Here is a 17,271-nt window from a genome sequence, read left to right on the forward strand (position 1 = left end):
AAAAAATAATTTAAATAGCTAAATATTTTATTCATACATACACATCTCTTTGAGAATATTGGAAATCTACAACATTTGCATTTACATACTTTTCAAAGTGTATTTTCACAGTGAATTTAAAACATATATCCATAATATTATGTACAAGTAATGATACAGTAAAATTTTATTCTTGTTTATGATAATTTAGATTTCTAGAAATCAAGGTGATAATAATTTGCCAAAGAGATGCCTCAGTGTGGCAACAAGTATACCCATTCTCTTTGCTTCTATACATTGATTTACAACACACTACAATAATACATTTATTTGCTCCTGAAAGTATAGATCAGATTTCATTTGAGTTTTGCAATCATGCCAGTTAGTTTCACACAATGGTCTTCAATAGAATCATGAACATGTTAAAACCTGATGTGCTGGCATCTCTGGATTTTATCAAAATATTTGTAAAGTTGGGAATGACTCCAAGAAAGACTGGAAATATGCAGAAATATGCATCCCCAAAACCTTACACTTCCTTACATATAACTGTAGGTCAACTATACACAGCTAGACGAACATGTGCTGTGCATATACTAATACACTTTACATACTGATCCATCAATTCAATCTTGAAAACGGTGAAATATAAATGTTCTCAAGGTGATAATTATCCGAGTCAAGATGTAACTATTATAGCACTGATTATCAGTTACAACTATATCCAGCATTTGATTACGAGTGCACTTTAGTTGTTGACTAGACCATCATCAGAGTGAGTAATGGTTTGTGCTTTACATGTGTAGTCCCAGTGCACCAATACTAAATATTAAAGTTCTGCAAAATCCCCCATGCATTTGATTAATAAAGACTGTTATTCTATCATTATTGGCCGGTCAGGATCTGGTTAATGCCACAGTCACATCGGTGAATCCGACTCCAGACAGACCAAAGCTGTTACATTATTTTCAATGACATACCATTGGTTGGTTTTGAGTCGGTTTCCTTGGTGTAACTGCAGCAGAAGAGTGGTGTCTGTGAAGCTCTATAAGTATTATGGTCCTTGTGGGGTAGTACAGGGCACTGCCACTGAATATCAGGTATTCTTCTCTCCTGGCATTTCATAGAGTGTTCTATGGTCGTTGACTAGACAGTATTTATTCAAAGAAGTGGTTTTTGCTGTCTGAGTGCTATCCAACATCAATCCCAGAAAAATACATATACACCACACTAAACTAAGACATGTTCCCAGCATTTGATTAAAAGTATCGTTCTATTCTTGTATGCTTGTCATTGTTAGTAGGTGTAGTGGTTTGTGCTGTCCCAGTGGGCTACATGTGGAGCCCTCAGTCCCATCTCCCCGTCGGGTATCTTCGGCATTGGGAGGTTCTTGCCGGTGAATTGAGGAAGGTTGCCGTAGTTATGCATGTTTCTGATGCCGGGGTAGACTGTAGCAATAAAGAAAATAAAGAAACGAATGGATCAAAATGATGTGGAAAAAGAAGCGGTTCTGATTCTTTGAGGGTTAATACGTTAATTTCCTTCATCAAGAAATTCATCCATATTGTGCTGCACTCAACCCAGGTAAGATGAATGGCTACCCAGCAAGATTAACTACTTGAATGCAGTAAGCATGTGAACGCCAGCTCAAGCCAAAGCAGGGTATCCAATATGTGCCTCAAAAAAGCTAAATTCTAAATAGATGTTGTTACATTTATCTTACTATTATTTCAGAGGAGGTATTGTTACCTAATGGCGGTTGAGTCCTTTCAAAAGGCAGGTTGGGTTTCTGATCTCGCTTGGGCCAGTTAGGATCATGCTCCGGGTAGATGTTGGTCATTTCTTGGATGTGCTCAAAGACACCGGGTTTGCTGGCCTCTGGGTGGTGTGTTCCCGAGGACCACATTGTGGTCTTTAACAGGGTAAAAGAAGAAAATCATGAAATTAAATTTTTGAAGATAACATAAAAGGTTTCACAATCACTTCCTGAAATGACAAATGCTGTGTATTAGTCATACTCAAAGACACCAGGTATGTGTTTTGTAAAGCCATTTGTAAAGTTATGCATGACTTTATGCATGACTGGAACATGTTCTTCAGGTGCTAATTCAATCACACATAGTGATATATCACTTGTAACTTTTGATTCTGAGACCAATTGATGTGAGGGTCTATAGCCTCTCTGTGATTGAAACAATCTCTTAATTATTGACATGTGCTTAGTAAAGATTATCGAAGCTTTATCTGTACAGGAATCATTGTATGTATCCTGTCTATTGTGTATAAGCATACAAATACTTTCCATCAAAGTTGTGTTAAATATCACGTCTGTGCCATTGCATAAAACTTTCTGCTTTTTTTCCTTTTTCTTTCTTTTTCTTTATCATTAATATTTATACATTTTTGTTTTTTTCTTATGATGTTATGATTACTTGTAAATAGTTTAATTATGTTTGATTTGTTATTTTTGTTTATACTTGGTCTGCGTTAACCCAATAAAACCTGTGAAGAAATCTTTCAAGGCAAAGGAAGGTTGCTACCCATGTCATAACTCTAAAGTCTAGCTTATTCTGAGCTGTCATCAAATTATTTAAATTTTGAGACACAAAGTTTTACCATCCTAGCCACGATATAGAGGAAGGATTATGACATCTATGGCTTTCCGTGGTTGAGGTAGATCAAATGATACATGTACAGATAAAGCTACAAAAATAAATATAATTAATCACAAATATTTGTAAATAGTATTATTAATTAAGAGCTAGGTAACTTACCACCGGATGTGAGTTGGTTCCTGGGTAGGAATCTGATGTGGCAATCTTAGCATCATTTACATTTTTCATGAATGTTTCTGAGCCTTTTGGTTCTAAGCTTATTTCAGCTGGTGGGCTGCAGAGACAGAAAAAAAAAACATTAATGAATGACATGACTGAAAAATAATAGAACACATAGAAGAAAAAAGAAGCAATTCCAAAGCCAAGCCAACTGATTAATTCCTACAAGCTATGTTGTAAGTTTTTAGCTGGGGATTTAGTCGAACCACTTTGGGTTAATTTGAAGAAAATAATAAAATATCAGTAAATACGATGATTGAGAAAACATAGAATACAAAGAATGCAATGGGACAACCATAGAAGAAAAAGAAACCGTTTCAATGTCAAGCCAACTGATTAATTCCTTCAAGGTAAATGTGCGCTCAAAAGTTAGTGACCCTCACCACAAAGTGCACTCCTTAATGCCGATTGTTGAATGTAGATAACAACAATACAATGTTCGGCAAGCACAGAGGAACAAACTTTATTGAATGTAATATCTTATCACCTGACTTCAAAATCAGATATCATCTAAAACATGGCAGAACTTGAACACTTTAAATATGTTCATTTTCTGGTGGGGTTCACTATTAACTTTTTAGCACCACTGTATGTATCAGATGCCAAAACAATGCATCGTTAAGATATGAAGAAATCGATTACAATACTTGTTTTAAGCATGTTCACAATAAAATGCTTTTAGCTTTAAAGTGGCTTTATTGTGCCTATAAAAAGCATCTGCATGAATAGCATGATTTTATCACATGTAATTGTAAAATGTTAAAATTACATGTTCATGCATTCAGATTTTGATGAGTTCCATTTATATTCTTTAACAAAATACAAGTTGGTAATCATTCTCTGAAAATGCATGAAACTTGCATGAATGTATTTTTAGCTTTCTATTGGTGCAAAATTCACCAATTCCATATTTTGCTTCCATTAAGGTCTATAACATATCATAACATTTAGGAACAAAATAATAACAATGGCTATCCAGATTGACCATGCATTCGAACCATGATAAGAAATCATTCTATGAAGAACATCAGCCCTAATTAAACTTACGTTTTGGTCAATCCTCCAGAAGTCATCTCTGTGGGTCCTTTAGAAACAGTGTTCATTCTCAGTCCTACTCCACTATCAATTCCCACTGTGTCTGTTCTGAATAGGGTTTGCTGGTGATATGTTTCAAGTTCCTAAAAAGAAAGAAACCATCATAGATCATTCTAATGCTATTACAGCCATTCTTTATAAAAAAAAAAAAAAAAAACAGGTACCAACTGGCAAGTACTTCACCCATCTTTATTAATTTTGAAAAAAAAAATACCGAACGTTTGTGCAGAAGTCTATGGAAAAAAAAGTGTCATTAAAAAGTGAATTTTCTCATGATTCGTATTGGTACTATTTAATGTTCCGGCATTAATGTAGGTAATGCCGTCAAGACATACATGAAAGACTGCTCCATACTATTTTATGGAAAGTTTATGTAGCATATTTTGAAACTCAACTATTGATATGTCACTCTACTTGTTCAAATTTGTGCAGTGGTTAGAACTGCTCCTCATTATTAAACAATTATTAAATAGAATCCTACATGTAGATGTACATTCATTCAACCATTAATGTTTCACTAGGATGTTTTCTTCTTGAGATGCCTGAGATACAAGTACAGTCTAGACCCCAAAAATGCACATTATAAAAATTGATACAGTGCTCATTACATGTATGAAGAAAACAAGGAATTTTACAAAAGCAATGTTTGAAAATAAATGTCTCTCACCTCAAGAGCGGTTCTTATATCTTCAACATGTTGTACTAGGTGTCTTTCAATGTACTCTTGACCGTTGATAGCTGCACTCTTTTGGCTACATGTTCTCTTCATTTCTTGTAGCACACTCTTTGCTTTCAAAACATTGGCAGTCAAAACTAAAAATGATGCAAAAGTATAAGAAATAAAATTACATGTAGCTTGAAAAACAGAGTAAAAATAAATTTATTGAAATCATGTCTTTATTGAATCTAAGATAAACTACATGTTGACATATATACCAGATCCTTGGTTCTATTCTGAATGCATGGCAGGACAGTCACAAATGTACAATACATTAATTATAATCATATTATATACACATTCAAATATATCACACTGTAAAAATGGTAACTTTGGAATAAGGTGAAGTATGGTTGTGCTACCCCCCTACAGGCATCAAAAATGAATTTAAAAGTATCATGCATTTTAACTATTTCAAATGCTTGACATGGCAATATACACACATTAGGATACACCCAAGCCAAAATTACATTTAAACAAATAAGACACAGGTTAATATATTACATACAGGAAATTGTCACAAAATGAAAAATGATTTTATACGTACAAATAAATTGTACATGTGAAATTCAAAAGGAAACATCGATTCCATACATTCTACAAAGTGTACAAATCTGGTAAATGATGATCCTACCAAGAGACAGATCAAACTACTCACATCTCACCAGTGGGCCATCTACCCAGTACTCTTTATTCTGCTTGACCTCAGGTCGAAGGTCACTGACCATCTTCCCCAAACGGTTCAACACTTCCCATGACCTTTCATCTATGACAGACTGTTGCCTCTGGAGACAATTCAGACCCTCTAAAACACTGGTACAAGCATTGAAAAATTCTGCTCGGGTATAAGGTGTTGCTGGATTAGCTGAAGTCACACTCATGATGAATAGCTGTTTATTTCCTGAAAGAAGTAAGAGCATGATAAGTGTTCACTTTTATACAAAAGATGTGGAGCTTGAAAGAATGATGGTGTTTGGTAATTGATTAAATGTCACTATGAATTGATCAGAATTTATCATACAAAAAATCCAGGTCAAAGTATATCAAATGTGAAAACTGAATGAACTAATTAGTTCAGTTGATTACAAGTATACCATACGGTGTTCTATTGAAATGAATTTGATTTTAAACTTAAATAAGTTGACTTTTAGTTTTACTAGGTATTTATATCATGCTCAAGTGCAATCAATTTTGACCGAAATCGACAGCACTAATAAACATCACTATGATACTATGCTAACTTCTTTTATCATTCTTTTGTTTGTCTGTCTGTATATCATATCAAATTTATAACAATAAAACCAATAGACGATACATTTTTCATAAAAATAAAACAGTACAGAAGAATACAGACAATTTATATCAATCTAGGCAAGATGGCATGTTACTGTTTGTTAGGGTAGTTAGTCTTGGAAGTTACGCTATGAATACATGTAGATCTACAGATGTGTGAACCTGCGCGATCTGAAAATCAGGTTTCCGCCGAATGTTAGATCTAACATTACTGCTAATGTTGTCTTTACATACAAGCCAACAACACTTCAGTCTGAGTCTATGACTATATATTGGTGTGTTGAGCCAACCCAGCACAACGGCAAGCACGCAGTTCAGCTGAAAACAGAGTCTCAGAGTCTGTCTGAAGTCTGGACTGAAGCTTAGTTAGATTCATGGTAATGAATTGAACGTCAAGATTGACTTGACCGAACATGCCTTAAGATCTTTATTTCATTCTCATATCATTATCAAGTTTATTAAAAGACAATACAATATTTTTTAGAGCAGATTACCCTGACTGAGGCTGAGCCTGCGCTGCGGGACCGGCCGGGGCGGGCGCGGGCACAAGAGCCGATATGCGGCGACCACGACATGAGTAGCGACGAGCTGTCTGAGTGAGTCACTCTCGAGTCAAGTCTCGTGTCATATCATGCTTCTAAAATCCGTGACATTATACGTTTGAATATAAATTTATTTTCACAGCAAATACTACGATATGTTAAAATTTTTAATCTTCAACATACTAATTACACGTTGCCCTACCGGTTTATAATAGAAATCACAATTAGAATACTCACATTAGTCACAACTTGGTTCAGCTTCGAGTTTCTGCAGCGCACCTGACCTTACAAATTTAGGTCAAACGTAATTGGTTCATTGTAATTAAAAATAGATTTATTTGTAGGTCAATCATTATTTTAAAATACATTTACTTTACCTAAATAAAATAATTAGTTATTTAATATATTTAAAAAACAAAATTATCATATTTTAAATAACAAAATAAAAAATAAATTAATGTAGTCATTATTTATTCAAATTGGCTTCCCGCAAGCAGAAGTTTGTTGATAGCAACGGCCAGCTGGCACCAAACCCACGTGCAATGATATTGTATGTAAACAAAAGGGCGTTGACTACCGATCGCAAAGCAAAGGCACGGTGGCATTGCATCGGGTCTCGTCTAAATAAAAATACGATGTTGATTAAACTGCATGGTTTTTCTGTTTGATAGTTCTAATATCTGAGTTCTAACCAACACTTACTTCAAACAATACTCGCACCGAATTCAACCTGTTCTTTGACTTCGAGCGATTTATCTCTTGCCACTTTTATTTTGAACAGACGCCACCAAGCAATGAATACCGACACCGCCCCGATACCCGCGGTCCGTCCTCCGGTGGACAAGCCTATGCGGCTGGTTGGTGTTAGCCACAGTAACAACAGCTACAGCTTGGTCGACCATGCTTCTGCGAATGATCAGCTTCACCATGTATTTTTGGTTGTGAAGCAGCACGTTGCTGGTAAGTAATATATATAGGTCTCCGCTAATGATAGCCCCTGATCGTATATAGGACTATATATCTTTCAGTATTTATGAAGAGGAAAAAGAATCAAATAAAACAAATCTTCAACAAGGTCAAAGACAAGGATTAAGATGAAAGAGAAGAGGAAGGGCAAGAAAGGGACAGAAGAAGCAGATGGTAATCCCTAACTTTGTTATGTCTAACAAGAAAGGAAGAGAGGGTATATTTTACTGGAAAAAGACACAATCATCTTTGGCAAAACTGATCAAAACATGCATCAAAGAATTCACTTAATTGTGCTTTCAGAGCTCTTGTCTTATAAATGCAAAACGATCTTCTACTTCTTCTGGAAACAGTACAGTCCACGGTCTGGTGTATTGTCGTACTGGTGAAGTGCAGCGTGCAAGTGTATGTACATTATCTGATAAAAAATTGCTTACAGCATGCAAGTAAAAAACAAGTAAAAATCTGTCCATGAAAACACAAAAAGTTGGTATGCATATTTTTTCCCATCTGTAATCTCATTCTAAAATAATCCACCAATTCCTGAGAGATATATAGTCTACTTTACTTGTCTAACAGTTGACATACAATGTAGAATTCATCCACATTTCTTTTTCCCCATCTTATATTCTCAGGTATCCTTGCTGATGCCCAGTATTACAAGATAGCTGACCTCAAGAATGAATTGATTGCTCTGGGTACAGATGTTGCTTCCCTGGAAAGAGACAGGGCTTTTGAGGAATCTAGGGATAAATATCACAGTCATTTCTGGAGAGCAGATGATGAAGCTGAAAACAAACGTAAGTGATTATGGTTTCAAAAAAAAGTATTAGGATATATTATGTTGTAACTGACAATAGTAAAGCCTAAACAATAAAGAGTCTAAAAACTCTAAATCCTCACAAAATGGTAAAATAATGAAAAATGAAAGGCAAGCATATTTTGTATATTAAATCTTTTATTGTGAATTATATCCCTAATGGTATTCAAAGTTTTTCTATTCAGGGGTGTGAGAGTTCAGATTTTTATCTGATTTCAGATTTTTTTGTTTTGATTTTCAGCTGAATTTCAGCTTATATTTGGCTTTCTTCTGTACAAAAAGTATGGGAGCTCTTTCTATTTCAGACTTTTTCAATACTCTTCAGCTTTTTTCAGATCTTTTTATTTGTAACCACTCACACCCCTGTCTATTATCATGTTTATTAATTATTTTTGCCTTGAGCTGGAGATACCATGTGATTGATTGGATTTTATTTTATTTTCTAATAGGATAAGCTAGAAAGCTTATTCCTTAAAGTGTATGTATAAGTCCAAAGTTTTTGATTAATACAAACACAAATATTATTGCTTGGAGAGAAGATTCATTTAGGGGTCTAAAAAGAAAAAGACGAATGATCAATCTGCAGAAGTCGTAATTCTTTAGGAGAAGGAGGTACAAGCAAATGAGATAACAAGTCATTCTTCTAATCTTATGGGATCATGTTCAATTCAAAATGGTTTACTTTTAAAGGGAGTAAATTATTGTATAAAGCTTAATTACTGAAGTTTAACACTGAAATTAAAAAAAATTGACACGATGTCAACAAATGACCTTTAACAGTTTGTAAAACATAAATGTTCTATAAATATATAACATTTTTGTTTGTGTTCTTTTTCTAGAGCTGATTGTGAAATTGTCTGAGGTTGCCTACGCACTCCTTGATTACAAACAGAACTGTTGCACAGAAAGCAGAGGTCCCTATGCATTAGATGAAGCAAAGCTTGAAACACTTTGCAAGAAGCATTTGTATGAATTACAGAATTTCAGAAGGGTATGTATTAAGCTTACTATTTGCTTTGACATTCCAATTTGCTATGCTAATTTTCATATGTATTATCAAGGATCTCTAGATATCATTTGTGTTTTATGTTTCTCAGAGATTATTGTAAAATAATAGCTTCAATCATATCATCATTATTTGGAAGAAAGTAAACTATGCAAAGAGATATCCACCACATGTATGATTGTTATCCAGGTGCTGATAAACATTTGCGTCATCCTTTCGTTGTTTGTTAGGTTCATTTTGAAAATATGATTATTTTTCCTTTCGTACATATCCAGGAACTTGCACAGTTTGTCAACACAGCCCGAGATCGAAATGCCCATGTTACCCGCCTCTCCGCACCCCTTCAGTCTCAACTCGAATGGCATCAGTACAAATCACCTCTAGATGACCCCAGTATCCGTCGACCTCTGCCCTATGAATGCACCCTGACCACCCGTGATACGATAGGCCCTAGAACTGACCCTCCAGATGTGGATGGGCACAAGTCAGGTGTCAAGCAATTACGAAGTCAGTGGGATGTACCAGATTTATCAGGGAAACCAGGAGCAGTTAATTCTGGTATGATTCATTTCAATCATTTGTATGAGGTTATGTGGAGGCATCCATTATTATTCTCCATAATTGCCTATGACATGTACAACAAAGCTTGCATGATAAATTGATTGAATACATTTGGTACCCTTCTTCTTTTCCTAATATTTTGATCAAACTAAGGAATCATCATGTGTTATGATAGCTGAAATATGAAGCAGTTCCAAGCCAATTCATACAATTACTTTATTTATAAAGGAGTTAAAAAGAATCACGTGACCATGCTTATTTGGCAAGTGAAATATTCTTGTTTCATTTGCCGCAAAGTTATTCATTGTCATCTGTGATAAGTTGTAACTTTATTGATTGCTCAGACACGGGATAGTTCCATGCCAGCACAATAACATTATAAAAATTAAATGAAAAATACAATATCTGTATTTCAATATTCCCAATACAATTATGTTCTTATGTTAATTATATTGTTTTATAATTGTATAAGAAATAATATTTTTTGCTCCTGTATTTTTTGGTATTTATGGCATGAGGGGACAAAAATACATCCAAACCTGGAAAAAAAACCTTCTGTCGAAAAACATAATATTCAACTCCCATTTATTTTTTATTGCCTATTTAGGAACACATGGAACTTTGACTAGCCGAGGACGATATGGTGGTAGACACATCTATGAAAGGAACATCAACGAGAGAAGAAAACCAACTGAGCAAGAAATTCAACATGTTTCAAGCCGATACAAGCATTATCATGGACTATGTGAATAAGCAAATGATCTTACAATGATGTTAAGCATAATCACGTCTTTGAGGACTGCTTTTGACTAGGTTCATTACATAATTTTGACATGCCTAAAAAGTGTAGTACAGCATCTCTGTCTGAAAATGCAGTGTGTTTCTGTGAGACTTACATGTACATGTATGTCAGTTGGGTAGTAGGTTAACCCGAGGTATAAGTTCAAGACTAACGGTGGGGAAATACCTGCTTCTATGGAATTCAGATTGTCTGATTCATTATTCATGACAAAGATATATAGTATAGTAGTTCTAATCTACAAACATAATTGGAATGATTTTATACTCATTTTCTTTATTGAAAAAATTAATTTGGGGGACAGATTTTCTGCAAAAATAAAGTTGGTGAATGAGTCACGGTCTACAAGTGGCACTCCATAAAACTATGTTATACCTGTTACATGTATCAGGTTAACTGCAATCAGTGCCCGGGATCAATGCTGTTAGAATAACGGTCAGATATCTTGTTGATAAAATGAAATAAGATATGGCTGACAAGTTGTGCATACAGGCATATGGCAAACTACATGGAGTCTCCATTGTGGAGTCTCAAAATTCTACTTTATGTCAAAAGGCTGATGCTATGCAGTGGAGGTTATGAATAAGAAATTATATCATGCTTGCTGGAATATTGTTAAATACTTGAGGTGACATTTGGCCCGCATTTGGTACTTCATATTTAAGTTGTTTATGAATTATGTGTAAATTTGAGAATTTCTGCATAATGTACAATGTACATTGGTATAAATACATGGGATAGATTATATGTAATTTGGGTTTGCTTTTGAGCACGGAGCCAAACCACCTTAAATTTTGTAACCTTTGTATTGCCAATCATGAATACATGAGGAGTATAAGATTATAATGGATATAATGGAACATTGCTGAGCTTATTGAACTTTTTTACTTTGCACGTATTTTGATCTCAAGGAGGTTAATCGTCATATATTCTTTTTTTTTAAATGATATACAGTGCATAATATATGTTAGCTGTCAAATTGTGTAAATGACTTGATGTATGACAATCATTTCCTGCTATATTTTGATTTCCCCTTTTCAGTTTTTCCCTTCATAATTGGAAGGAGGGGGGATAATGAACTCATTCTATTTATTTATCTGCTGTATCTATCTGTTTCTTTTTTTTTTGCCAAAGGTGAATTTAGTCTATTCTCACATTGAATTTATTAATTCATATTATATTTACCATTCACTTTTCAATGGAAAACAATCAGAGACGGCAGAACGTCAGGCTCATACAATGAAAGTGGTGGGGCATCTATTGTTTGGCAGACAAAAGGTGCCCCTCCACTTTCTTTGCCTGATGTTCTGCCACCTCTGAAAATAATTTTGAAAGACTTGTTAAAATGCCGCTTTTATTTAGCTTAATATTAATTTCCTATTTGTAATAGCAAGAAACAAACAAAATGTACCTGTATGGCATCATGGGCTCTGCCTAGATTGGGTGCAGATTAATTGATTCAATGGATCTAAAAAGATATATATCACCTGTAATAAATATTCAGCTTTATTTGTAAATAAAGAAATGACAATTATGGTATATTCATATAATTTGTATTTTGCTCAGTGAGTTTTGTAGTGTTTAATGCATGGGTAGATGGGCTATGGCACGCAAGGTGGGGGGGGGTCACTTTTCTCTGCAAAATTTAGGCTTACACCAAAGAAAAAAAGTCATCACTCCACCTCCTTGTCGCCAGGGAGGGTTGCATGTGGATTTTTTTTTACATGTTTTTGTATTGGTTTTTTTTTCTTTACTTTATGTTCACATTATTTCTTGGGGGGGGGGGGCTAGACCCGGCATAACTATAATCGGGAAATTCAGCTTTGTTGCCTGAATCCCAGTAGAATTATACAAATGAGACTCGCAACTCTAATTCTGTCATCCCCAAACACCAAGCTTTGCGATTGTTTTGAAAGTTGATTTGTATGATTGGTTTCATGAAAGAAACCAGTACTCAAATGCCATAGTGAAAGGGGGGTTGATTGGATTCCCCTCCCCCCCCCCCCAAAAAAAAAAAAGTTTGGTGATCGAGGAGAAAAAAAGGGACAGAAAAAGACGAAGAAAAGGCAGGAAATAAATTTGGAGGAAAGGGCCATACCACCACCAACCCCTCATTAATTCCGCATTTGCCCCGTTTCATGTATTTGGGTTTTGCTATGCTCCTCTCAAGTCAATGAGATAGGTCTAATGATCTAGTTTGCTTATTGGCTATTATCAATTGTTTCATTGTTTTTTATGCCAAAACGTGGAATGTTAGAGAATTAAGCGTGTATTATGTCTCGCTTTATTGAATACACAGACGGGTATTATTTCTTTCTTTATCTTTTTTTTTAAAGAAAGTAACATTTTGGTGAAACATGACAAAATATCGCAAAAATCCTTCTACTAAGGTCGGCGGAATTTTTTTTCTTCGGGAGGAAGGGGGGGGGGGGGCAAAGCTCAAAAGTGCACTTATAATTATGTCAAAATGTGCATTTTGGTGCAAATAAATATTTCCCGCACCATGAGATTTTCATCTCTGTGAAGTAGTAATGTGTTTTTTAGTGATTAAGTTGAGCAAAGCCCTTTGATTTCTGAAAAGATATTTAGGATTTATTTTTCCGCAAGAGAGCATGCTAGCGAGCGTAGCTATAAGCAAGCTGTTTAGTAGTAAAAAAAAACCTTTCAAATATCAAGTTGCAAAACTTGCTCTTTAATTATTGCGCTAATTACTGCATGAAAAAGCGCAATCATGGCGAGATGTTGTGAGTGTGAATCCCATGCTCAACTTTGGGACATTTCAATTACTAGTAAGACAAGAAAATTAAATATTCCGAGCAGTTTTTGTACTTTAAAATGGTATTTCATTTGGAAAAGGGCACATTTTATTTTTAAAAATAGGGCATTTTCATTTAAAAAAAGACATTTTTTCCTACTTATCATTTTTTGAGGGGGGGGGGCTATCCCCCCCCCGTTCCGCCAACCCTGCCTTCTACCCCCTTTTACCAATATAGATACCTTATAAGACTAATGCTTTCGGTTTATTTTTACAAGTACATCTCTCGTCTGCATCGTCAATATACTGATATACACTTCAAGGAAAATAATTTTAATACATTTATTAAGAAAAAATATCAAAAAATGAAAATGAAAGTAAATAAATAGCTCAAAACATTTATTGATGAAATAATGAGACGAGAACAGGGGGACAACAAAACAACTTAAATTAGTGAGTGGAGTGCAGTGGCGTACCCAGGACTTTCCAAAAGGGGGCAAATTCGTCCGCCAAAAAAATTTGACAAGCAAAAAAAAAGGTCTTTAGCCGCAAATAAAGGACATTTCCCACAGAAAAAAAAATTAACAAGCAAAAACAGAAAAAAAAGAAAAAAAGGTCTTCAATTTCCAAAGAGGGGGACACTTTAACGGTGGCTCGTGGGGGGGGGGGGGGGCAGTCTGCCCCCCTTAGGTACGCTAGTCAGGCGCGTACGCAGGATTTTTGAAAGGGGGGGGGGTTCGAGCTGATTTTTTTTTTAATCTCCCGCCCAGTCTCTAAAAAGTGATGAGCGGGGGGGGGGGGGGGAGGTGATGACTTTTTTTTTTTTTTTTCAGCGCTGCAAATAAGACAATAACATTTAAGTGGGGATGGGTATGTAACAGTGCGGTCATGACCCGCGAGCGAGCAGAAATGTTCTCGTTTTTGCGTTGAAAACATAACCTTTTTGTCAATAGTTTGTTGGTATCATAGTCGATGCTACATGTCCTTCGGATCGTAGCACTCATGATATGGCCAACCGCGTAGCCAGGATTTCATTTTGGAGGGGGCGGTATATGCACGCTTCGCGTGCCAACACTTACAGAGCGCGCGAAGCGCGCTCCCTAGGGGGTGGGTGCAGGGAGGGGGAGTTTCCCCCGCGCGAAGCTTTTAGTGTTTCATAAATTAAAATGAAAAGTAGCCGTTTCTCTTGTCTCTAGTACCTCCAATTCGGTTGACTATATTGCGATTTTGAACCTTGTTTTCAAAAGTGATTGTAAACGCACAAAAGAGGTATACAATGGAGGAAATTAAAATGATAATAACTCCGCGCGAAGCGCGGAAGCTAAAGTGATTTATCAATTTTTCTTGCCATAAAAAGGGTCCCGAGAAAAGGGTATTCTCAAAGATATATTGAAACTTTCTTTGGAAAGATCAGATTTGATTACAAACAATTTAGCATCAGTGCATATTTTTAACTCGCAAAACAGAGGAGAAGATTGGTAGAGGAAGATATTCCTCCCCGCGATGAGCAATGAAACTCTGAAATTTCAAAGGGCGGACGTTTCATCAAATTGTAGATATCTCTAATACCCAATCGTCTCTAATTCAATTGATATTCTAAGATTATTGAACTTCATTACAAGGAAAATAGTGCGCATAAAGTTGAAACTTCTGTGATTTTTTGAAATTATCTATCTATATAATAAAGGATGATTAATTTTTTGACTTATCCTGAAGCGCTTCATTTTGAATATAAAGAAACTTAAGTGTCATTCAAAATTTCAACCGAGGGCGCAAAACAGGACAGGAGATGAATGTATACAGGGAAATGACATGAAGTTTAATACAATTTGATGAAAAAAATATTGTACTTTTTTATTTAATACGTCACGAATTCCATACCTTCTTTTTTTAAATTAGGAAACTGTTTGTCCCAAAATTATGGTTGTTTATAGTAATGAGCTGAAAAGCGGGAGAAGCTGACTTTATGGAGGTGACGGCAGAAACTGATATAAAGATTTTACCCGCTCGGAGCCGACCAGACCAGAAGTTGCGCGAATCAATGAAAAAAAAGATAACTTCATACATTTACTTCGGCCTAACCTTACTCAAATTCATGCCCTAATGTATACAATTTTAACTTTAACTGACAAGAAGCACATAGCTGAGGTGGAAAAAACAGGGTTAGAGAAAAGGTGGGGGAACAATGGAGAACTTCAATATTGTCATTTAACCGCGCGCAGCGCGGAAGCAAAATTCATATATGAATTTAAAGCAAGAAGAGTGAAGGAGTTTCTCTTTTGAGAAAAAAATAAAGAATAAATAGAAAAACACAAAGCTACCTTTCTTCCTTTCCTTCCTTCCCTTTTCCTTTTCTCCTCTCCTTTTTTCCCTTCTTTTTTTTTCTTTTTGGGGACTTTTTTTGGGGGGGGGCGACCGCCCCCCGGCTACGCGCCGGATATGGCCTTGATCAGAACACTAGAAACTTGAGAAATGTCATGAATAATTACGAGGCGAGGACCAAGCGAGCCGAAATGTTTGCGTTTTTCCGTCAAAACATACAATTCTTCTCAATAGCTTGTTGGTAATGATTACATATTAGTTGATGAAACATCTCCTTCTGCTCGTAAGTCTCATGATATGGCCTTGATCAAGAGACTAGAAACTTAAGAAATTTCATAAATGATTACGAGCGAGCGGAGTGAGCGAGCCGAAATTTTCGCGTTTTCCGTCAAAACATACATTTCTTGTCAATAGTTTGTTAGTAAATCAAGTATTAGTCCGATGCTACATGTCCTTCTATTCGTAACACTCATAATACGGCCTTGAAAAGGAGACTTGATACTTATGGAATTTCATAAATCATTACGAGCGAGCGGAGCGAGCTAACCGACATTTTATCGTTTTCCGTCATTTTGGTTTTCATATTGGTAAACAAATTTTGTAAGAAAACGTATGTCTTTGTCTTGGTTCACTTGTATTCATAAGTATACATCATGATAATCAATGTATGGCCTTGTTAATGGCGATACCGTGATCATGTCGGCGACATGCGGAAATAAAAGATATAATAAAATGGAGCGAGCGAAGCGAGCGGAAATTTTTTCTGTGTTTTTCGTCGGAAACATGAGATTCTGTTCATTATTGCTGTCATATAACATTATTGGGTTGGGGAACTGTCCGTAACCAGACCAAGGAGTTATCAGGCTCTTGCCCGATAACTCCTTGACCAGACCGACTCTGGGGAGACAAGCAAGCAAAAAAAAAAAAAAAAAGGGGGGGGGGGTTGAACCCCCGAAACCCCCCCCCTTGCGTACGCGCCTGTCGCTAGTGGTGGAGTGTGTGATATATGATGTGATATATACGATCAGTGTTTACGAGGGAATTTTCTATTCTCAATATTACATAATGTCATATCGAAATAATGAAATCCTCTATTCGTCGCATAATAGACGATTTTTTTCTCCACTCGATCATCATTGATGACTGTATAAGTTTTCTATTTAAAAAAAAACCCCTCAAGAAAGCTTCCCTGACAGCTCTTTTCATCATCTTCATCATCATCATCATCATCATCATCATCTTCATCATCATCATCATCATATCATCTCATGTTCTTCATCATCATCATCGTAAGTCTTGTGAGAGGTACATGTATACGGGAATGATTTAATCCTGTATATTCCCGATCGTCGACGAAGTCATTAGCATGTATTAATTTAGAAATACGATATACATAATTTTTATTTATAGAGAAATATACCGATTTGCACAATTAGTATACTATTTTCTCCTGGCTAATTTCATATTTGTATCTCAATTATTTCAAAAGTGGCTTTCCATAGTAGTACCTACTGTGGCGTTCCGTTGCCAAGCATCAGCTCTGGCGATTTTCATTTTCAAGGACGTAATTATCTAAATATT

The 17,271-nt window shown here is 35.7% G+C and overlaps 2 protein-coding genes across 2 annotated transcripts; one reads left to right on the forward strand and one right to left on the reverse strand.

Moving 5' to 3' along the window:
• Window positions 1-9: 9 nt before the first annotated feature.
• On the reverse strand, window positions 10-6,783 carry LOC121424397. Its single transcript, XM_041620068.1, has 7 exons — window positions 6,699-6,783; window positions 5,285-5,527; window positions 4,576-4,721; window positions 3,861-3,991; window positions 2,754-2,868; window positions 1,729-1,891; window positions 10-1,427 (listed from the first exon to the last, which is right to left on the reverse strand). Exons 2-7 carry the CDS (start codon window positions 5,505-5,507, stop codon window positions 1,276-1,278), a joined length of 930 nt encoding a protein of 309 aa, XP_041476002.1. The 5' UTR covers window positions 5,508-5,527; window positions 6,699-6,783; the 3' UTR covers window positions 10-1,275.
• A 232-nt stretch (window positions 6,784-7,015) lies between these two features.
• Window positions 7,016-10,827, forward strand: LOC121424406. Its single transcript, XM_041620081.1, has 5 exons — window positions 7,016-7,421; window positions 8,063-8,227; window positions 9,087-9,238; window positions 9,529-9,811; window positions 10,422-10,827. Exons 1-5 carry the CDS (start codon window positions 7,256-7,258, stop codon window positions 10,565-10,567), a joined length of 912 nt encoding a protein of 303 aa, XP_041476015.1. The 5' UTR covers window positions 7,016-7,255; the 3' UTR covers window positions 10,568-10,827.
• Window positions 10,828-17,271: the final 6,444 nt, after the last annotated feature.

This window comes from Lytechinus variegatus, chromosome 1 (genome assembly GCF_018143015.1).
Source record: "Lytechinus variegatus isolate NC3 chromosome 1, Lvar_3.0, whole genome shotgun sequence".
In the NCBI taxonomy this organism is placed as follows: Eukaryota; Metazoa; Echinodermata; class Echinoidea; order Temnopleuroida; family Toxopneustidae; genus Lytechinus; species Lytechinus variegatus.

Coding starts and splice junctions, on each gene's coding strand:
- LOC121424397 (XM_041620068.1), bottom strand. CDS start 5,507: ATGAGTGTGACTTCAGCTAATCCAGCAACACCTTATACCCGAGCAGAA. Junction 4,722..5,284: donor AGATGGCCCACTGGTGAGAT/GTGAGTAGTTTG, acceptor CATCATTTTTAG/TTTTGACTGCCAATGTTTTG. Junction 1,428..1,728: donor AAGGACTCAACCGCCATTAG/GTAACAATACCT, acceptor TTATTGCTACAG/TCTACCCCGGCATCAGAAAC.
- LOC121424406 (XM_041620081.1), top strand. CDS start 7,256: ATGAATACCGACACCGCCCCGATACCCGCGGTCCGTCCTCCGGTGGAC. Junction 8,228..9,086: donor TGATGAAGCTGAAAACAAAC/GTAAGTGATTAT, acceptor TTCTTTTTCTAG/AGCTGATTGTGAAATTGTCT. Junction 9,812..10,421: donor ACCAGGAGCAGTTAATTCTG/GTATGATTCATT, acceptor TTGCCTATTTAG/GAACACATGGAACTTTGACT.